This window comes from Mesoplodon bidens (assembly GCF_964165515.1).
Source record: "Mesoplodon bidens genome assembly, chromosome: 4".
Lineage (NCBI taxonomy): Eukaryota > Metazoa > Chordata > Mammalia > Artiodactyla > Ziphiidae > Mesoplodon > Mesoplodon bidens.
In genome coordinates, this window is record NC_138160.1 from 115,149,363 (window position 1) to 115,172,264 (window position 22,902).

The 22,902-nt window shown below is 49.4% G+C and overlaps 1 protein-coding gene across 5 annotated transcripts in view; it reads right to left on the reverse strand.

Moving 5' to 3' along the window:
* MACROH2A1 (macroH2A.1 histone) overlaps window positions 1-22,902 on the reverse strand; it is an 81,174-nt gene that overhangs the window by 48,246 nt on the left and 10,026 nt on the right. For all 5 annotated transcript variants that reach the window (XM_081231428.1, XM_081231425.1, XM_081231429.1 and 2 more), the window contains exons 2-4: window positions 22,605-22,809; window positions 1,644-1,750; window positions 1,008-1,205 (exon numbers count right to left, since the gene is read on the reverse strand). In XM_081231428.1, the coding sequence (XP_081087554.1) occupies window positions 1,008-1,205; window positions 1,644-1,750; window positions 22,605-22,776 (477 nt within the window). In that variant the 5' untranslated portion in view covers window positions 22,777-22,809. The remainder of the gene's footprint in view (window positions 1-1,007; window positions 1,206-1,643; window positions 1,751-22,604; window positions 22,810-22,902) is intronic.

Genomic DNA, 22,902 nt, shown 5'->3' on the forward strand with positions numbered 1-22,902 from the left:
GCGACACTGCATTAGGCCTTGCAGGGTGTTTCCAAGGGGATATTACTGGGGGTCTTACAAAATGGGGAAGCCACCTTCTGCCAGAGATAATTTCCTCTTAGTCTGGCTAGAGGACAGAAGGATGACTCCTGAGGGGGCACCCCAGGGCAGGGCAGGGTGGAGCAGCCTTTAGATTCCATTTTATTAAACACAGAGCTGCGCTGTTCCTAGTTTGCTGGCCCTGGAGTCTGTGACAACAGCTGAGAGGCAGGGCCCAGCGAGGAAGAAACAGAAACCATGTGTCCCAGTTTACCGTGGAGTCTCAGACAGGTGAATGCAACCAGCCACAGGTGTGGACCTCCCGAGGGTGGACCAGGAAGATCCTGGCTTGGGATTAGTTGGCCTGCCCCATCCCAGAAGACATTAGGTCACACTCATGAGAAGGTTTCGCTCCCCACAGAAAGACCAGCACCTATGAGCTAGTCTCAATCCAAGCTGGGTCTGGCAGGAAGCGCCCAAATAACGGATCTATTTTCCTCCTTAACAAGGTGGTCATTTCAAAGAGCTAACCGTCTGAACCATCCCTGCTGGAACAGGCTCGGAGGAGAACATGCAGCCATGGCAACACAATGACAGTTCTGGGCACGTCAAGGGCAAGCGGGCAGCTGGCACCTCTGGGCAGGACTCGATTGCTGTCGCTCGCACAGGGAAGCTCCTGTACACGCATGTCCCACCCCATGGGCGTGAGCATCTCCTGGAAGGGTGGGCACCAGGTCCCTCCAGCCTGGGGCTATCTGCCCCAGCACCTCCCCACATCCCCCTTGCCTACAGAAATCTAGTCCCCAACTTGTGTCCAGACTCTGGCCACTTGAGCTGGACTAGCCCTCTGTCACCAGCTCCATTTGTTCCATAGGCCCCCACCCCAGAGGGGAATGAGCCCTCAGCAGGAAGGGGAGCCCGCATGACCCCGCCTGCTGGCACCCGCCCAGCCCCACACTCCACACGTCCCTGCCAAATCACCTACGCACCTTGGATTTCCGGGCCCCTTTCTTGCCCCCTGCTTTCTTAGACACAGGCTTCTTCTGGGACGGAGACTTGGCCTTTTTGGCTGGGGGTGGTGTGATGATGGCTTCCAACTTCCCTTTCGATCCTCGTTTCTTCGCTAGCAACTCCGGATGGATGTTTGGTAACACTCCCCCGCTGGCGATGGTGACTCCTTTTAGCAGCTTGCAGGAAAACCAAAGTAGTGGATGGTGAGCCAGACCAGCATGTCCATGACCTTCAAGAACTCAGCCCTGCCCCTCCACCATGCTCTTGCTTTTGGTTGGTAGAGCTCCCTCCTCCATGGCATCTACAAGGAGGCTGACAGGACCCTGGCTCACAGCATGGGGAGCAAGTCTTTGGAGTCCCTCACTCGGGTGGAGTTTCCAAACCATCTTTCTTCCAAGGAGAGCCAAATACCTTGTTTCATTCCCCTCCCCCAAACCAATAAAGTCTTGGGAAAAACTGCCATGGGGGGGATGGGGAAGCTGCTAATAGTCCAAAATGCAGTCCACACCCTTGATAGCCAGCCAAACAGCACCCTCCCTCTGGACAGACAACTCTTGGGCAGCAAGACTGCCTGCTGGTGTGTCTGGGTGGGGGAGGGAAAGGAGAGCCCATACCTGATTCAGCTCTTCATCGTTGGCCACAGCCAGCAGGATGTGCCGGGGCGTGACCCGGCCCTTCTTGTTGTCTCTTGCTGCATTGCCAGCCAGCTCCAGAATCTCCGCTGTGGGGAGCAGAGGGGAAGGGCATGTGGTCACATTAAAGCATCAGAGAACCGTGTGCATCCTCCCGGATCCCCTGTTCTTGGTGCCAGGAATGGGAGCAGGCAATTGGCTTCCCGAAGCAGCTACTCCGAGCTACGAAGCTGCAGGCGGTCTGCCTGGCAACACCTGGAGCCAAGTCACAGAGGTGTTGAGAGGCAAAGCTGAGTGGGACTAGGAAGACCCCTGGTCCAACCCCTTTGTTGTGGACATGAAGACACTGAAGCTTAGAGAGGAGAAAGGACCACCAGCTGAAGGCCCTCAGTGAGAAGTGGTAGAGCTGAGATTTGAAGCCCTTTCCCAGAACAGGGCTGCCCACAGTCAGCGCTCCAGACGTCACCAGCACCAACCCCATGGAGCCAGCAGCGTGGCCCTGAGACTGAACTGTGCATCTTGAGCAACGGGTCATACATGGGTTTACAGGACTTCAAGGGGTGGTGGCATATTACTTAGTAAATTTCTGTTAATGGAACCAATGTTGAACGCCTGTACATTCAGACTCAAAACTAGAAGGATATGACTGGACCCTTTACAAAGTCAACATCATAAAAACATAAAACAAAAAAGTTGGGGTGTAGTAGATTAAAAGAGGCTGTACAGCCACAACAGCCAATTACATATAGTGTCAATCCTTGATGGGATCCTGACTGCAAGAAAAGCTATAAAAGTCATTCTGGAGACAACTGAGGAGATCTGAATGTAGGCCAGATATGAGACACAAAGGACTTATTGGTTTTCTTGGGTGTGATAATGGTATTACCACTCTGAAGGGAACATCTTGTCCTTAGGAGATACATGCTGAAGTATTTAGGGGTGAAGGGCCTTGGTGTCTGCAATTTACTCAAATAATCCTGAAAAAGTCTACAGAGGAAAACAAATGTGGTGAAATACTAACACTTGTTAAATCCAGGAGTGATGTAAGAGAGTAAGACGTCAGAGAGTTCCTCTCTCAGCTTTCTGTATATTTGACTTTTTCCACAAAATAATAAAAAACCTAGAAGGATATGAGCCTGACTTAGAGTTGTTGCTATGTTAGAGTTTATTGACCAGTCCTTTGGGGCAGGGTTCGCCAGACAAGAAGACAGGCTCTTCCACAGCACCAAAGATGGGGAAAATTAGGAAGTACCCTTTGGCAAGAGATTTTTTTCTCCTTGGTGGCCCAGTTCTCTTTGTAAGTGTCAACCTCATCACTTTCACCTCATTTTCTTAATGAGAAATGCAGACCGTCCTAAAATGTATCTTACACCCTCACTCCTGCAATTCTGTCCACGCCGCAGCCCTGCCTGTAATATCCATCTAGCCCTCCCTTCTAGGCTCAGCTCAAGTCTGACCTCTTCCTGGTACTAAAGGATTTCTAATATTCGAAGTTATGTTGCAAACACTAGATGTCTCCAGCAAAATGAAAACTCGGAATCATTATAAAATAACTAGGGAAAAAATTCTAGCTACATTAAAACCACGTATTTAAAACTTAAAATATTACATGGTTTATGTTGTTAAGGGGTACTAACAGCTGAACCCAATGCAAAAACTAGTCTGTGTGTCAAGCTGAAAAGCTGCTTGGATACTCACACTTGGATCACACGGATTCAATGCCTAAATCCAAGGCAGGAATTCATTTACTCAATAATCACTGCACTGATGATACTTGGACACCAGAGGCAACTGAGGCCCCTGCCTGCTTGATGCTCCCGGGCCATAGGGGTCCCTCGCCTTGAATGTCACATGAGCAAGTCACTAGAGTGAGGCCGGGGAAGAAGGGGAGATAATCAATACACTTCCCACCCTCATCCATTAGGCTCCACAGGGCTGTTCCCCATACAGCCTGAGTACAGGCCCACCTGTCAATTTCACGGAAGCTTCCCTATAATTGATGGTGACTGTGTGTCCTGAAGCCCAGAGGAGATGACCCTGTCATGGCCAAGCAAGAAAGGGTGCTTGGGATGCCTAAGTGACCTGATGCCCATGTGCAGAAATGAGCCCAGCTTGGCCTCCATTCTCCCACGTTCATGCAGGAGGCAGCACATCTGCAATGCTATTGTCCAACTCATTGCCTGTGAGGAAGTGAAGCCGGAGCCTGACGCAACAGGAGCCTGACCCTGGGAGTAAGGGCACAGGAAGGAGAGCCAGCCACAGCCAGCCCAAGGAGCAGGAAGGCTGGAGAGGGCAGTTGGCACCGCTGAGCTGTAGCCCACTTGGCTGGCTTCCTGGCCTCCACCACCCCCTTACCTCCCCAGCCTTCCTCCACTTTGAGGCCACAGGAAACGCGGGACCATCAGTATCTACAAAGCCAGAATATACAGGAGGCGGCTGGGGGATTACAACCTTCTCCCCATAATGTGCTAAGAATGCTTTACCTGGCCCTCATTTAAAAAGAGAGAGAGAAAGAGAAGGAGAGAGAGAGACAGAGAGAAACCCACAATAGTGTCCTAAGCCCATCCATTTGGCAAGAAGATCGTTTGAAATTATGGTTTCTCGGGAAAGTGGAAGTGGCCTGTTTTCTCTTCCTGCCCAGAGTATTGGTGCAGGCTCTCCCAAAGAGAAGGCACAGTGGCCGCTGGTGGAGGGTGGGGGGAAGAAGCAGGTGGTCTTTTTATTTTTGGTATCACTACTTTATCTTTTGTGCGGGGAAGGTGCGGATGATGAATGCAAAGACCTGGAGGGTGGAGAGGGGTCACCAGAACTACAAGTGTGTTTGGGCCCCTGATTTGGGTGAGGGACAGGCAGTATGTAACACAAGCAAGTAAAGCAGTGCACTGAGTTCTAAGTAGCACCCACAGCTGAGAAACAGGACGCTCAATTCTCCCCTGGACTACCACTAGCTCCCCCTCCACCGCCACTCTCACATTGTGTCTGCAATCGCAAATAGCCTGAGTTTCTCCACTTGGGAAATTTCAAGGACTGTGCTCACTTACTGCTAATTCAGCCTGGACTCAGGGATGCCAAACTGGATCCACCTGGGAGTAATAACAAGGTGGACATGGAGGGGCTGGAGAGGTGTGTGGAGCGGGGTAAGGAGTGTTCTAACTCCTCAGAAAGAGATGGGCTGGGGTGTCCTTCCTGTCATTCCTGACTTCTTCACCAAGGAGCCAGAAAATCCAGGACTCCTTCCTTTCTGCAAAACCCCAGCTCACTTTTGATCTGCGAAGACCAAGATAACTGGCCCTCCCACTCCCTATCTTCAAAGAGAGGACCCTCAGCCCTGTGGGGAGGGAGGGAGCTGCGTCAAGTGGGGTAACAAAGAGGGGCAGAGATTCACATCTTGGCTGGTTGCACAAGAGCTTTATCTTCTGTTTACTGCTGCATGTTTTCCAGTTGGATAGTTACCACCACAACGGCGGCTTCGGTCAAGGGACACACAAGAGGGAGCACCTCAGAGACACACCTTTTATGAGAAGTGTGTTCCCCGCTCCGCCCCAGGCAGAGGGCTGGGGAAGTTGACAACAGCCCAGAGAGATGGAGGACGCACTCCTGCTGCGCACAAAAGTAGGAACCCAGAGCACGAACTCGCCCCTTGCCAAGTATTCAGTAATACCAACCCCCCTTCATTCTCAGTCCAGTGTTAGAAACGGCAATCATAAAGGGCTTTCCTGGTTAAGAGAGGGCTGCCTGCTGCAGTGGGAGAGGAGAGGTGCAAACTGCCAGCAACTCGATCAGTTCCCATCTGCTCTCCAGGGCATGTTTGTGGGAGGGCAGGAGAGAGGGTGGTGAGTGCTGAGGAACTGGGGCAGGGCACACGCCACCGAAGCTGATTTCCTGATTAAGTTTCCTTCCTAGTAAGTGATCCTCGGCTTTGCAAATGATAGCAAGGGCAAATTCATGGAAGCCCTAGGCTCAGGCCTGTGCCTGGGTTCCTGCCACTATACCCACCGCCCGCGGGGATGGGCCTCTCACCCCCACCAGCAAGGGGGCCGCCTCCCGGGCTAGGCCGGAGCCAGCTTCAGCTCTGCCTCGACTTGAATGGAGCCCGTGCCTCCCTACCAGGGAGGGGTTCCTGCACATGATTAATCTTGCATTTTGGAAGGCTTTGTGCATCTCTAAATTTTTTTGCCTCTGGCTGTTTTAAGAGAAAAGGGATTCTGAGAAAGAGAACCAGGAAAGCAGCACATCTACAGGCGCAAATTCTTTTCTCCACAGTTTCCAGAGCTCCATGCTTGGATCCTGCCTCAGAAAGAGGTTCAGGAGCCACAGCCCTGAGGTTGTAACCCAAACAAATGGAACCCGTTAAGAAACCACGGGAGGAACCTGGCAAAGAGCAGTAACGGGGAGTAGAAACAAACCCCTGACCAGGTCCTCCACCCCTCAAGCCAAGTCTTCCTGACCAGTGACAGTCTAATTTTGATACCGCCGACCAGCACTGGGACTGGTTTGGGGCTCAGAGCACGTGGGGTCACTCTGGGGAGGACCCTCAGTGTGGTGAGGTTCCCCAGTTATAAACACTGCAAGGGGGGACAGGTTGAATGATGAGCTACACCAGCCACCTTGTGAGATAGTTTCCTGTTTTAAGATCTTTTTGTTTAAGATCTAATTGGCAGAACACCAGAGTGTCTCTGGCTCCGACTCCTGGCCAGAGCCGGTCCCTGGTGAGCGGTGAGTCGCTGGCTCCATCATATGCAGTGGCCTGGCCCAGCGACGTGACCTTATTCTCTCCTCAGAGCGGCAGGCACGGCAGAGGCACCCCTGGGCCCACCATTCCCCAGCCGCGTGGAACGCGATTGTTTTAAGGCCACTTGACGAAATTCCCACAGCCTTGAGTAACAGCATTATTTGGCAGCCTTCTCAGCTACAGCCTCAGCTACAGCCCAGCTGTCTGAACATGAATACCTCTGACAGGTCTACTTTCCAAGTTCACCAAGAGACCAAAGGTTTAGGGTCTTTTTTCCCCCCCCCACAAACGCCTGAACTGAGCCCTATGTGTTGTACTGAAGCATTCTGTCTATCTCCCTTCAGGGAGCTGAAGTCATGGTTGGCAGAGTTAGACTCCTAACAGCTAACAGGTGATGTGTGGAGGCCGCACCAAAGGCTAAACACAGACCTTGCAAAGGAAAGAGCCGGGGGCTTCTACAGAACTGCTTGAAGCGTCTCCTCTCACAAAAGCAATACTGAAAAGAACAACCAGAAATCAGAGGAAAGCAAATGTTCACGTAATCCCAAGGAGAAAACAGGTATCTGCTACAAAGCCGACAGCATGACAAGGAATCTGTTTATCGTATTTCCTTCCATTCATCAGGCTGCCATCGGCAGTTCATTGAGTTCAGAACTGTTTTATGCCATTCTGGAAGGCCTTAACCCAATCAACCCCAATCGGAGAGCGACTGCTAAGCATTTCCTGCGTCCTGACTGCACCACAGTTTCCTCCAATTCCCTCAGCAGCCCAGAATCCACCGGCCCACATCGCACCTTTTCGGGAGATGAGTGGCAGGGGTTGAAGCCCGCTGAGCCGTCAGCTTGGAGCACCGGGGTCTTGCCTGCGGGCCAGAGCAAAGCTCTCTAGTCTGCCTGTCCCAGGGGCCTCCGAGGAAACAGGGGTTCCACAGAGAAAATAAAACCTACAGCAGTAATTGAAGGTGGTTATGGTCTGTGCAGAAAACAAGGTATTTTGTAAGAATGAACCATTCTGTTGCTTTTCTGCAGATATTCCGAGTCTCATACAAACTTGTCCACTGCTGTTAAGCCCACATGACAGATCCCCTCCTCAGGGCCCATGAGCCAAGGGTCCAGGAGGCAGCATCTGGTCCAGTCTCCCACCTTCCCCACAACGTCTCCCAGTAAGAAAGAAACACAGCTTAATATGAGAGTTTCTAAAGTAAGCTAATTGTTTTTGGTATTTCAAAATAAAAAATTAGTAATTTTGCATTATTCACCTCAACAAAAAAGAGATTATGATTCTTGGCAAATATACCTTCATCTAAACCGCCAACCTGCCTGGTGCGTGAATATCTTGCCTTTCAGGAAAGCCTTGCTCTTCCTTCCCCAAGTCTCTAGCGATTCCGTGTAAGCTCACCTCCTAGGTCTGTCTTCAGTGGCGGCGGCAGCCCCGAACAGCACCATGCTGAAGCCGGGGGCGTGCTGTCAAACAGCCTGGGTGTGAATCACAGCTCCTGCACTTAGCTGTGAGAGTTGCCAAGACACACCTGTGCCTCAGTTTCTCATTCTATCAAAGGGGATGATAATTGAGGTCACCTCTAGGCTTGTGAGGATTAATGAGTTACCAAACGACATGCTTAGAACACTTGGTAAACGTAAGCTCCAAATACTGATGCTACAACCACACACTTTATCTTTTAAAATAGAGTATAACAGGCTTGATTTCTATGGGAAGGAAACTATACTTTCTTTTCCTCAGTTTCCTCTAACAAAATAACTGGCTGGCTGGCTGGCTGGCTAGGTGGATAGATGGGATGTACGTGAGAGCCAAGAGGAGGAGAGAAGCAATATGGAAAACCTGGCGTTTCCTCCCCTGATAGTTTACCCTTTGCTGTTACACTTAACAGTTTACATATGTCTGAAAAATGCACTTGAACCCGCTTAACCTCGGTGCTGCCAGACTTGCCTTGATATTACGCAGCACCCAGGGTGGCCCCACAGGCATCCTCTGCCTAAGGATGGGGTCTGGGGCTTTTGTCTGACTCAGCAGGGGGTAGCGTGGCAAGGGCAGGACCAAAGCCAGCTGCTGAGGCAGCACAAGTCAAGGCCCCAGAAGGAAGGCGGAAGGACGAGGTGGCTGGGGAAAGCCAGAGGAACCTGCTCTGACCCAGGGCCTGGCTGACAGCCGGGCAGGGCCCTCTCCCCACCGCTCACTGCTTTCAAGGACTCAAAATTAATTTACAAGGAAATGGTTAATATGTATGTTTGTTTTGATATGGAAAATCGCAGCCATTTGTTCTTAATTCATCTCAGGAAGGGGTGAACAATCAGAGACGTATGCTGACAAGAAATGATTTGAAGAGTGTAATGTAAAGAGGAAATGCATTTAAAGAGCCCTGACATGGTGCCACTTCCCAGATGGACTTTTAAAGGGGAAACAAGGAGCAGAGCAGGGCTTTGGTAGGCGGCCATCCGGTGGGGGGCAGAGGCCACGCCTGTCGCCTGCGCTTAAGCCCGCGCTGACACGTGTTCTTGGAGATGTGGCACAGCTTTGCCTCCTGGGAGTGGAATTGGCGACCAGATCCGAGGGAGACATTTTTTTCTACCCTTTTGGCGCTGTCTGAGTTTATCTTGTGCACAGTTTATCTTTTCAAAATGTAAAAAGTAAATTGAAAACACAGCATAAATGAGAAATGGCAACTATGCTATATGCCACCCCACTGGCCTTGGCAACTGCATGTCGTAAGCACCCCCCTGCCTTGACATCTGTCCCAGCCTGCTTAATCCTGCTTCTGGAAAAAAAGATCTGACCACATGAAGACTTTTTAGGTTCTTTCATAACTGACTGTTTTTAGAGCGATATGAGTGTGTCATAGTAGGGGAGGCCCCGAAAGGGGCTGCCGCTCCTGGGGTCACCTTTACTAGCCCAGCCCTGTCTGCCCAAACAAATTCCCAATGCTGAGGGTCACTTGTCTAAGGATTTGCCTAAGCTCTGTCGCCCAGGATTCCACCTCCCCTTCACTAAGAGGACAATGAAGGGACATCGGGCAAAACCCTTTGGCCCTTCAGTCCACCCTCAGTGCTGCTGAGTGCTACAGCCTCCCCACACCCAACTAGGCACTGCCCTCCACTCTCCTCACGGCGGCCGTCTGGTGCTTCTCCCCCAGGACCTGTGTCCAGCTACAGGCAGCACCTCCCACACTAACCAGACTGCCCCTTCCCTACAGCCCAGCACACATCCCTCCAATGGCCATCACCCCTCTTGTGCTCATGCACCTCCTTCCTGTCAGGGACTACTCGTCCGTCCAGGCCCATCCCACAGGACCCCTGTCCCATTTGCCCACGGCAGGCCACAGGGCTGTCTCTCGCCTGGCACACCCACACCACGTGCCCTTTGGCAATCACCTGTGACTGCGCAGGGCCCGCTCCTCCCGTGAGTCCACATCTGCCTCCTCGGCCAGGCTGCTGCTCTGGGGAGGACAGGAGCCAGCCATGGAGGCCTGGGCGTATCCCATCCTCCTGAGATGTCCACTAAAGGCAGAGGAGATGCAAAGTGCCCTGAGTAATCCCAAGCCCCAGGGCTCTCCTTTTCACTGCTAAGATTTCAGCTCCACTGAGAGCCTACAGAAATGCTCTTCTAGAGATGAGTTATTGTGCTGAGTGACCTTGGAGAAGTTATTTAAACTCCTCGAGCCTCAATTTCCTCCTAAGCAAAATAGGTGGTTTGAGGATTCAGTGAGTTACCAGATGTAACGCACTTAGCCAATGCCTGACACATAGTAAATGCTCAATGTATGGCAGGCGTTTTATTACCTAAACCGTCCCGCCTTTGCCTGCGTGCAAAGCACTGCCCTCTGTGCCCCAAAACTCACATTTTGACAAGCCACAATTTTAATCTGGGAGGGAGACTGCCAGGGCCTGGGGCAGAGGTGGGAGAGCAAAGAAAACAATGCTACTGGAGTTAAAGGCCTTCATTTTCTGAATGAACAGCAGATCTTGACTTGCAGCGGTCAATATCCAGATTTACAAAGACAACAGAGAAATGTTAACCAAAGACTACCTCAGTTACCCATTACCACAGGGAGCATCAATCAGGATATCGACGGCAAAGGAAGCCGATAGATTAGCCTTTTCCAGAGGCCCTGGGTTTCCACATGGTTCTCACAGTTCTGCAGACAAGAAATGTGGGCTCTGGCAGAGAAGGAGCCTCCTTCTATAAGGAGGACATATGTAAATGTCTTCTATCAAGGCCATTCGACACATGTCCCCCTGTAGACCTCACAGGCCTCTTGAAGTACCAGGGAACACATGTTTTCTGGCCACTAGATGGAGGGCACTTGTCTAAAAAGGAAGAAGGTGGGGTGGAAGATAAAGGAAGAGAGCGGGAGGGAGGGAAGGTGGAGGCAGGGTCAGAGCTGTAGGCTGGCGGAGCAGCCTGGCAAATCCGAGGAGAGTGTGTGTCATCCTCTTGGCAACCAGAACTGGAGGGGGTGGTGGGAAGAGGGAGAGAGAGAGAGAGGCTGACTGTGGTTAGTATCCTTTGGGTTTGTCTTCTTGCTAGAACTTATTTATAGTTCTGAGGAGTGGCTTTTTGCTCTCATGGTATTTTATTCTGGGTTGACTAAACAGAGAAGCCCTCAGGCAGGGAAAGAAAGTAAGAGGGCTATAAATATATTTTATTAGTTGCTGATATTTTAACGGGAAGATATTGAGAGAAGAGATATTTGTAGAATTCTTACCTATTTCCTCCTCCTCTCAGTAAGTTAAGTAGTTCTTTTAAAGCCATTCTTGATGGTCATCCACAGGGGGACCCAGGGGGACCTCAAGCACCTCTCCTGGGATGCTGCTACTTTAATCAGCTGGGCAGCTCCCGGCTTCCTCTATTATTCGAGGTGCAGCTGGAGACATCCTTTTGTGGCAGGAGTGAGAGATCAACTCTTGAAACACTCCCAATGCCTTCCTATTTGCCACCAACAGTTGCCCTGCCACTTGCCTCTCCTCAGGCAGGTCTGGTCCACAACGCCCTGGTGTTAATCCTAATTATGCATCATTAAAAAAATCCAGGGGTCTAGTTCAACTCTCATCCTTACCCATTTCCTGGCAGCATCTGACATTACCTACATTCCCCCCTCCAGAAATTCATCCTTCCTCTAACTAGTCTTCTTACCCTTCAACAAAAACCTATGTGCTGAGCAGCTGAGTACACAGTGATGAGGGAGGGGGTAGGGAAGGCACAGTCCCAGCCTTGGGGGTCACTAATATGTCCTCAGGGATGTCTGACCCATCACAGACACTCAGTACAAATCTGTTGAAATCAACAGTGATTCTTCAGACCCCCAGCACCCAGCTCAGCACCTTGTACCTGGTCAGAGCTTGGTAACTCTTTCACAAATAGGTCATGACAGATGAATTACTAAACCAGTGAACAAGCACTGCAGCATTCAGGCAGCGATGCAGGATGGAAGTGCAGGGATGTTCTCCAAGGCACTGTCCTGGTTTCATGGATTAGAACAAATACTCAGGATCCATGGCAGGCCGTGTGAACTACAAAGCTGTCATCCCGGGGGAAAGCAGCCTCAGGATGGCCCAGGATCCAGGCAGGCCGTCCCTCTCAGTCTCAAATCAGGACTCAAGGTTGGCTGAGGGGACCAGGGATGTTGGGGCAGGTTAGAGGCAGATCAACCACTCTCAGATTTTGGCTCAAATATAAATGTCAGTCTCTGCATATCACATGCACCCATTACATTTACTATATTTATTTTGAAATGAAAAGAGAGAAGAATATATTTAGAAACATATGCAACATATATAAGAAACTGGTAACACTGATTGTCTCTTGAGAGGAGAACTGGGTGTGCAAAAGAGTAGGGAGAGATGCATGTCTCACTGTATGTCCTTTGGGAACGTGAATTTTGTCACTGGTATGTATTACTTATTAAAGGAAACAATTACTTTCTGTAAAAATAAGAAGACAGGAAAGACCTACCAGATATGAGAAACATATTATAAAGTATATAACTAGATAAACATACCAATGAAACAGAGAAGAAAGTCGAGAAGTAGCCCTAATTATATCTAGAAATTTCATGTATGGTAAAAGCAGCATCTCAGATCACCAGGGAAAAGACGGAATATCCAATTAATTGTGTTGAGACAGATGGGTAACCATCTGGAACAAAATTAAGTTGATCCCTCTCCCACACTATATATCAGGATAAATTCCAAATGGGTCAAATTAAAAATGTAAAAAATTAAACCATAAAAATACTAAGCAAGAGCATGAGGGAATTCCTCTGCAGCCTTGCAGAGAGGTAGGCTTTCTGAACAATGATTGAAAACCCAGCAAAAACAGACTCATAAAGACTTCAGATGCTAGAATTATTCAGATAAACTGGGTAATCATTTCATTTATGTTAAGGCATCACATTGTACACTTTAAATATATACAATTATATTTGTCAGTTATTCCTTAATAAAGCTGGGGAAAAATTATTCAGAAAAATATGAGAACTGTATATAATATGTATTTAAAGAAAATTTTGAAAATAAAGAGAAAACAAGATATTATAAAGAATGACCAAGCAGATTCACAAAAGAACCAAACAACTTCCAGAGTAAAAGATATCAAAACTGAAATTAAAAGTTCAGTGACTGAATTAACTAGCAGGTAAGACACAGCTGAAGAGAGAATTAGTAAACTGGGAGATAGTTCTACAAGACAGACCAGAAGTAATTATCCAGAAAGTAATCTAGAGAGACAGAAATGAAAAATACGAATGAGATGAACAGATATGGAACTTAGATAAAACACTAATGAATGTTTAATTTTTGTTCCATAAGGAGAAAGAGACTAGAATAGAGACACTGAAGAAACAACAGCTAAAAACTTTATGGATGAGATAAAGACATGTTCAAAATCAGAGCCTGGGGCTTCCCTGGTGGCGCAGTGGTTGAGAGTCCACCTGCCGATGCAGGGGACATGGGTTCGTGCCCTGGTCTGGGAAGATCCCACATGCCGCAGAGCGGCTGAGCCTGTGAGCCATGGTCACTGGGCCTGCGTGTCCAGAGCCTGTGCTCCGCAACGGGAGAGGCCACAACAGTGAGAGGCCCGAGTACTGCAAAAAAAAAAACAAACAACAACAACAACAAAAAATCAGAGCCTGAGAAAGCTTACGACCAGAAGGCCTCACTAAATGAAATTCTAAAGGATGTATAAAGTGAGCCCAGATGGAAGGTCTGAATGAAAGAGGCATGCACAGTTTGGGTCACACATTTTTCCTTGCCTAAATCCAGAATCAGTTTTGTAGTGCTTTGTGCCTTCCCATTGGCCCAAACAAAAACAGAACCTCTGGTGGGAACTCAGCTATGCATGTGCTGACCCCAATGACAGAAATGAAAGTTGCATATAGCCCTTCAAAGGGAAATGATGAAGCAACAATGAGAATCCTTGACCACTGAGGTTTCCTAGGCAACGTGGCTTATCTTCAAGAAAGCAGAGAGGTTTACAACAAATGGTGCTGGAACAACTGGACATCCACATGCAAAAAACTGAATCTAGACAAAGACCTAACACCCTCTGCAAAAATTAACACAAAATGGATCAGAGACCTAAATGTAAAATATAAAACTATAAAACTCCTAGAAGATAACATAGGAGGAAATTTAGATGACTTCAAGGTTTGGTGATGACTTTTTAGATACAACATCAATGGCACAATACATGAAAAAAAGAATTGAAAGTTTTTTAAAATAAAAAAAAGTCTGCTCTGTGAAAGACAGTGTTGAGAGAATATGAAGTCACAGAGCAGGAGAAAATATTTGCAAAAGAAAGCAATGAGACCTTTCCTTTCTCTGATCCAAGTGATGTGGTCCAACCCCCGGGGCTGGGAGTGCAGGGGACATGGGGCCACTGTTTTGTGAAGGGGGCCCAGGTCACACTTACACTCTCCTGGACAACCTCATGGCCTCTTTAGAAGGACTGAATGAAGGACCAGATAAAAGTTCAGTTTTTGAGCTCTGCAGCAGATTCAAGTGGCCCTGGGAGAAGCAGGTCCTCAAGCCGTGCTGCCGCCTCCACACCTTGGATGGGGAAGTGAAACACTGGGGAAACTCCACCCCTCAGTGGTTTCTATGTCTGGCCTCAGCCCCGAGGTCTGACTCACCTGGGTCTGCTAACAGGCTGGCCATCTGACAACAAGTCATCAGGGAAATGTCAAGGGAACACTGTGCTAAACTGCTGCTTTTTTCAAGCGCCCCTTGAATGTTCATCCACCATGGAATCATCTATTCCTCCTGGGAGACTGAGGAGGACTGACAATGTAGCTCTCCCTTAATGACTTCATGATTTGCTTTGTATGATCATGTACAGTGATCATCAATAGCAGATATTAATAAAAACAAATAGACTAAAATGTAACTCCCTTTCATGCATGTACACATACGCGCTAAAGGCATTCAGTGCCAGCAGCTATCTCTGGGCAGTGGGATTATGAGTGAGTTTTCCCTTCTTAAATTTTCAAACATAAATTACTCACATAACTGGAAAAGAGAACATACATTTAAAGATAGGCTGCCAGTACACTGGAGTTTCAACTTCTGTGTTTCCAATTTTTTTCTAGTCGCAACCCTGTGGCTCCTTAAAATCTAGTCCTCCCTTTCAGCTGCTGAAGGGCTTTGCAGAACAGTGAGTGCTGTGGGGTTCTGGGAGCCGCAGGGAAGCATGAAGTCACTGGCAAGCGTTAGCTGGGTCCTGGCCTGAAGTGTTAAGTCTAAGGTAGGGTGGTCACGCAAACAAGCAAGAGACCTAGCAATTTAGAGAGCCTCAGAGCATCAAGGAGCCAGCCTGTCCTCTTCTCCCTGCCCTATTTTTAGCTGTGTGAGTACAGGACACAGTTGGCTGTTCCGGATAGAAAAGTGGTAAAGAGGCCAGGTAAGTGACAGAGACAACTGCAGGCTCCGCCTACCCTCATCTTCCAAGCTTATCGAATCCTTTCTTTCCCAGACCAGAAATGCCAAGTGGATGGATGTTTGTTGAAATGAGTATCTGTGTAACAGGACACACTGCTGACAGAGGAGGCCTCTCCCTACTATACTTACAAGAGATGGGGGCAGGGCTGGAGTGCAGACAGTGACTAACACCAAAGGGATATGCAACATCTGACCTGAGTTATAGATTAGAAATCAAACAAGCTGAAATTTGGGATGAGGATGATCACTTTACTAGCCAAAACCAGATAGCAAGATGTATTTTTAACAACCATCCCTTTTCCCTGGGGTTTTACTACAGGATGCAGTCAGGCACAAGGGCTAGGACTCATCCAGTCTGTAAAGTAGCCATAAGGGTGCCCTGGGTGAACCCTGTTTGTTCCCCAGGTCAGGAGCTGGCCCTGTAAACTTCCCCATGGTTAGCGAAGTACCTGCAGGCAGTTTCAGACTGGAGTGCCTGCTGTGAGCGATGCCAGGTGCCTGCTAGAAGAGTGTGGAGGTCCTGGTCACTGACGAGAAACAGGAGAGGGAAGACCGAGGTCTGAAACACAGGGCATGGGGAGGGACAGGGCATGGGGAAATGGAAAAGGAGGAGGGGGTTAAGAATATGCAAATCTGGATATCTTCATCATCTCGTAGATTAGAGCCAAAGAAGACAGAAAAAAAAATTCTAGCCACGGCCTTATCCTATAAGAGGTGGAAATATAATACTACAACAGTAGGTTTTTAAACAGACCAGAGCTGGGGTATCCAAATCAGGAGAACTCTCATGGTGGGCCCCTGGGGGAGTGGGGGGTCTACACTTATTACAAAGTGTCAACAGTCAGTCTTGAGAGCTGGCAGCCAGTGCTTCCCATCCTCCTTACTGTCGAGAAATCCTCTGAGAACAGATTTGATTTTTGCAAACAGGCTTACATCCTAGGAGGCAGGTTGGCAGAATAAGCTCTGTGATCAGGCTATGTAACAGGGTTTCTGGACCAGAAAAAGAAAAAGATGCCATCAGGCGTTGGGTGGGTGACTCCAAAGGCACTTCCTTCCAGGGTAAGTCCCATGGGCAGGGACTTTTGTCTGGCATCTCAGTGACTGGCACAGCCCTGGAGAGTGGTGGGCCCTCCCTGAGTCAATGCATGAGTGGCTCAGCTTAGCAGAATAACTGCACAGCTTCCCCAAGTCATAGCCTCCCTGTGTGAATGCTGAAGCACCTTCTAATGTGTTGGGCCCTGTGTGGAGGAGGCACACCTAGGTCTCCTTATCTATTAGCCAAGCTCTGCGCCTCAATGCCATGAGCCAGACCAAAATGCATCCTTCATGGTGGCCTTCAGCTTTGTTTCTTCAGTTGGCACTCTTCATTTCTCACGGATCGTACGTGGGCCTAACCCATAAGTGTCCCCATACGGTATGGTGCAAGGTGTTTACAGGTGTTCCTTGAAAGGCTTTCTGATAAGTTTGGGAACCACTACATATCACAGTTCCCTCCCTTGGGGATTCATGGGACACCAGTATATTAAAGGCTCTGAAAAGTCCTGCAGTAAAGAGAGCGGATTCTCGGTGGTTCCCAAACTAAAACCAGTTCCTTTACTCAGGAACTCAACAAAGGTATTCACATATCCATCTCAAAAGAGGGAGTGTGAATCTAGCCATCTCCTAATTTCACCCACAGAGCCCTATGTTTCGGTGGACTACCTCTTAGATTTCACCAAACACCTCGGTTCTGCTGAACACAGCCTGAGCAATGTTGACCCAGAGTGCTTTGCATCTATCGAATCGTAGCATGGTTGCTTTTTGCTCTTCCACACACTTCTCATTCCCCCTGCTACCGCCACTGTAGGACTCCAGTGCTTTTAACTTGTCCCTTAGACCTGCCCTATTCCCCTACTGGTCTGTGGGCTTGTCTGTCCCCAACATCAATGGAAGTTCCACTAGGGCAAAAGCCATGTCACGTGTTCCTCATTTCATGTCTCCTATACCTTCCAGCACTGAGCAGTGCTGTGCTGAGCAGAGGGAAGAAACTCCAAAGAGGCTTTCTGAGCTGAACTAAATTCAAGTTCCCTTTAAATATCCTTTAAGAAAAAAGTACCACAGTAATATGGGGACAAAGATGATGCCTGAAAGAAACTACCTCAGGGGCTTCCCTGGTGGCGCAGTGGTTGAGAGTCCACCTGCCGATGCAGGTGACACGGGTTCGTGCCCCGGTCCAGGAAGATCCCACATGCCGTGGAGCGGCTGGGCCCGTGAGCTGTGGCCGTTGAGCCTGCGTGTCTGGAGCTTGTGCTCCGCAGCGGGAGAGGTCACAACAGTAAGAGGCCCGCATACCGCCAAAAAAAAAAAAAGAAACTACCTCAGTTTCCCCATGATAATACTTATTTTTATCCATCATTTATTGAGTGTTTGGTAGGAATGCTGGCTAAATTCATAAGATGCAGTATCAATCTTCAAAGCAACCCCAAGAGGTGGGGCTACTATCATCGCCTAGGCTGGAAGGTCAAGGGCCAACGGGTGGAGAATGGACTGTCCTGGGGCACTGAGAAGACCAGCAAACAGCATCACATTCCTCAGGAGGAGCTCTGGGAAGAGGCAGAAGGGCTGCCAGGCACACAGAGGAGTGTGGAAGGAGCTGTCTGGTCGCCAGACTCAAGTTTGTTCCAGATGTTGCCTTTTCCTTTTAAGTTTGGCAGATGATTGGGCTCTGCACCCAAGAGGAGAAACAGATGCCAGCTTCAAGTTTCACAGCAAGACGCGAGGCCACATCCTCCTCCCACATCCACCCCAGCCTTGAACAGACCCTAAGGAGGAGTACTCACCCACGAAGTACTCATGAGTGAGCATGGTCCCTCAACCCCAAAGACATGCTCTTCACAGGAGATCATCTATCTGGGCTCTAATGGCCCCTGGCCTGCCAGGCTGCTGCCTGTCCAGATGCTCTAATGTTGATCTGGCCTCAGCTCTGGCCTAACACAGGCCCAGGGCTGGGCATGATCAGCTCCTAGCTAACCAGAAAACCCTTCAAGGTTTTCATGAGTGTGCCAGGAGCTCAGGACAGAAGTGGCCTTCAATACCAGACAGAAGAGTTTGGTTAACAGGGCACCCTGGTGTTGAGGGTGATTCAGGCTTGAGGAGGGGTCAAATGGCAGCTTGAAATAAACCACAGCGAGTAGGCCTGAAACAGCCAAGATGTTCTACAGGTGCCTGATGAAAGGACACCACGCATGAGTGGGCAGTGACGGCCCCCATCGCCATCCCTAAAGGAAGTGGGCAACCCTCAGTTACCTCAGCAGCCAGAGAAGGATTACTGGGGACCCCTCCCTCTGCTTTTATGCTATCAGTTAGCATTTGGGCAGCTACACTGTGCAGGCACAGAAAAGCACTTCACGTGCATCCTCTCATTTCCACCTCATAATAACTCTATGACACAGTTACTGTAACCCCCCTTTCACAGATAACAAAACTGCAGCTTGGGGATGTGAGTGACCTAAGACCACAGTGAAGAAACGGCAGCTCTGACACCAAGGTCCACACGCTTAACCACCTGGCTCTGCTGCCTCTACCCGATTCTACTGAACATCGTGGCACTCCAAGTGGTGCCCCTGGCTGGCCACCAAGGAGATGTCAGCTCCCTGCTCCAGAGCTACCTGTTCCTAGGTGGGCCCTGCAGCTAGCTCAACAACTCCTGAGCATCCAGACCCCTCCTCATCTCTCCACCGGGGCCTTCTCACAGGAGGAGGCCTGGCCCAGCCGTTTCAAAAGAGCATTGTGTGGCACCCCATCACCATGCCTGCAATGGTGTACGCCACCTGTAAGAGAAGAAAACAATCCCTCCATAGGGCCCTTCAGGTGACAACTAGACAAGCAGGGCAGCTCTGGTCAACTGGTTAACAAGCATCCTCCAGGAAATGTTTTCTGAAACCTACTCCCAGCACATGCGGTCCTACATCATCACTGCCTTTTTCTTGCCTGTACCTGCCTCTGAACAAAGCTCTTTGGGCTGGGGGGAGGTCTTGTTCTGGCTTATATCTCGGCACCAGACACACAGTAGCTCTCAATGAGGACCTGCGGAATGGGTGGTACTTCCTTCAGATGCCTTGTGTTGGAGCATGATGTCTGGGCCACATCCTTGACTCGGCCCTAAGCTGCATGAGCGCTGCTCTCCTGGCTTCTCCCAGCTCTGGGAAGAGGCTGGCACCCAGTAGGTGCATTGTGCGCATGTGAGTGGGTGGCAGAGCCCCTTTCCCAGCCCTCGCAGGGCTGGTTGGCACCGTCTCCTTCTCCAGGTCTCAGCTGATGTCTCCTCCTCAACGAAGCCCTCCTGGGCCACTTCATCACCTGGGTCCCTTTGTCCTGTTTATAGCCTCCACAGCACTCAGCACAGTCAGTAACCATCTGGGTTGGTTGGTTCTTTCTCCCAGACTAGACTATGAGAGCTCCACAGAGCAGAGACCATTTCTTCCCCAATCATTCCTGTGCACTCATACAGAGCCTAGCATGGTGCCAGGCACACAGCAGGTGCTCAGTAAGTATGTAGAATGGGTGGGAAAGGGTCTTCAGTGAAACAAAAGCGAAGAGCAGAAAGCGGGCTGGTCCACCTTTACTTCTCTCTCAGGGACCAAAACCAAAGTTCTGAGCAGGCAGATGCCCAGGACTTCTCAATATCCATGTGCTCCCACATCCCAGCCCAAGGGGTTCAGGGCAGATCACCGCCTGAGAGCAGTGAGGGTGGGTGTGCAGCACTGTCCTGATGGGTGGAATGGAGCAATGTTTCACTGGATGTGGCCCCAGAACTCAGCCCCTGTCCCATCAGGCAACCAGACAGAAGTGACCACCAACAGTGATTGAGTATAGTGCTCAGGACGTCCCTCAAGGCCCCATCTCACAGACCAGGTACCCAGTCGGGGGCAGGCACTGGGCAACAGTCACATCAGTGACTCAGCACTGCGTGTAGGCAGAGGAAATGGCTCAGATTCAGCTAATAGCTCTGCTGGAAGGACTTGGTAAAATTTAAAAATATATATTACTCTTTAATATACAGGGGTTAACATGGCTAATGCCAGAGTAAGGATTTGCCTTGAGTGACTTGGCCAGATCTAGGGCTGGGCTGCCCTGACCATTCCAACCCCTCTTTGGGACCACTACTGCACCTATGACAGCCAGAGACAGGCACAGTTGGTGGGGAGGGTGCAGGGTCAAGGTGCCTGGCCCCATGAGAACGGACCGGCTGACCTGGCCCTCATGAGCATTGCACTCAGTTTCAGAGCCAGCCAGGCACAGACAAGGAAGACGTACATATTTTCTGTGTGGCACAGACAGTAGCTGCCTCAGATATGATGGAGCAGTGGTATCCCCCCACCAACGCCCTGCTAACTGAAAAGAGGAAGCTTGACAGAAGAAATGAAACTGCTATTATACTTGACCTAATGAAAGTGTCTATGAACACCCCAGTGTCACTCCAGTGCCAGGGGTATCATAGCATTCGGGAGCCAGGAAACACCGGCTGGCTGGGTTTGCACATCATGTCAGCTTTCCCATTATACTCAAACAAAGCCCCTCTCATAGCAGCCTGGAGTTGGTGAAGCAGGGACTGCTGTCTTCATTTGATTTGTAAGGAAATTGGGGTCCAGAGAGGTTAAGTGACTCTCTCTGGGTCACACAGCATGTAAACTGCCGGGCCAGACCTTAAAAATGTTCTCCGGATCCTATCTAGTGACTTCTCCCCTGGTCTCCCTGGCTGACTGCCAGTGTTATACATGGTTTTCCTGGATGTGACACATAAATTCTGGGCCTCCGTTTCCTCCTCTGCATAGTGAGAAGAATTAGGCCTACTTCATGCTGCCAGCCATGCCACCTACGAGTTTCTGACAAGCAGAGGATCCAAGTTCCAAATATGTGCAAAGGCCTCACAACTATAACCCCAATTACTTTTTATGCCTAGACTCGTTTAACAGAACACAAAAAAACCTCTATAACCCTCATGACTGTGTTCTCTGTGGGGGAAACCTTGGTCTTGTCTTATTGAGAGGCCTGGGATAGCAGGAAGTGACCCAGCTCTTCTACTGCCTGACCACTTCCGTTTGGAAGAGGCACCTTGTCTTGTTGAGTCTCTCCTTTCTGGCTCTAGGGAGACAGCTGCCCCTGCCTGCCACCTACCCTGATGGTGTATGGAAGCAAAAAGTGGTAAAAGCATTACAAAAGGAGAGCAGGATGTGCATCCCTTCTCAAGTACCTCCTGGTTATATGTGACCCTAGGCAAATTTTTTTATGCCCAGAGGTTGGTTTTCTCCTTACTAAAAATGGGGGGTGGTATCCCTGCCCAGCTGGCCTCCCACAGTTGCCAGGGAGCCACCAATAAGACCAATAACATTATATCTGGGAAAAGGACCAAGGACGCCCATGAAGAGATGGCCGATTCCAAGACTAGGGCAGGAGAAGGTCAGGGGGAGATGAGACTATCTAATTATGTTGGAAAGCAAGGAAATGTACAGAAACTGATGGAGAGGGGGCAGAAGAACATAAAAACCAGCTTGAAGGTCAAATTTGAGACAATGTGACCATAATAACGAGTAATGACATGATAGCGTGTAACACACTAAGTTTTAAAAATCCAACACTGATAGAACAAAAAATAAAAAGAAGGGAAGGGCAGAAGGGAAGCTTTTCTTAACAGAAGAATGCTGACTAACAAATGTAGAAAAAATAACAGAAATAGAAAAATCACTATTTTATAACCACCATAGTGATAACAGATCCAGGTAAGATCATCAAGGAATGCTAAAGCCAATGAGTGACAGATTGTGATCCAGGATGTGCAGAAATGCATAGATACCACCTTGATCGAATCACTAAAGCAAAGATCACTAATGACAGGACAAACCCACAGCAGGCGCCTTCTGACACGATGCCAGAGAAGGACTCAACATCGCTTACGGAATTCTCCTACCAAAACATTTAACCTAAATCCAAGCCTTAGGCCAACCCAGATTAAGGGACATTCTGCAAAACAACTGGACTGGGCTCTCCAGAAACGTCCAAGTGCACACACACGCGCGCGCGCACACACACACACACACACAGGGTGGACGGAGATAAAGCAAGTGGGGCAACATGTTAACAACTGTTGAATCTCGGTAAAAATGTTCACTGTACTGTTCTCGTAACTTTTCTGTAGGTTTGAAAAATTTCAAAATAAAAGAAATGAACAAGGTCCTACCAATCCTTGGAAAGCTGTGGTGTCTGCAGTGACTCAGGCACACTCACCTGTCAGGTACTCCAGGACGGCAGCCATGTACACAGGCGCGCCCACTCCGATCCTGTACTTGGGGTGGCCTTTCTTGATGTACCGCAGCATCCGGCCCACAGGGAAGATGACTCCTGCCTTGGCGGACCGGGAGGTTTTGGTGGACTTCTTCTTCCCACCCCGGCTGGACATGGCGGTGGCCCTGGAGATGGATCAGTAAACACACTGTGGAAGCAAGAGACACACAGGTCAGGATTACTGGGGACAGGGCATCTCCCCTTTCCCCATGCCTCTGGCCCCTGGAAGAAATGGGTTGCG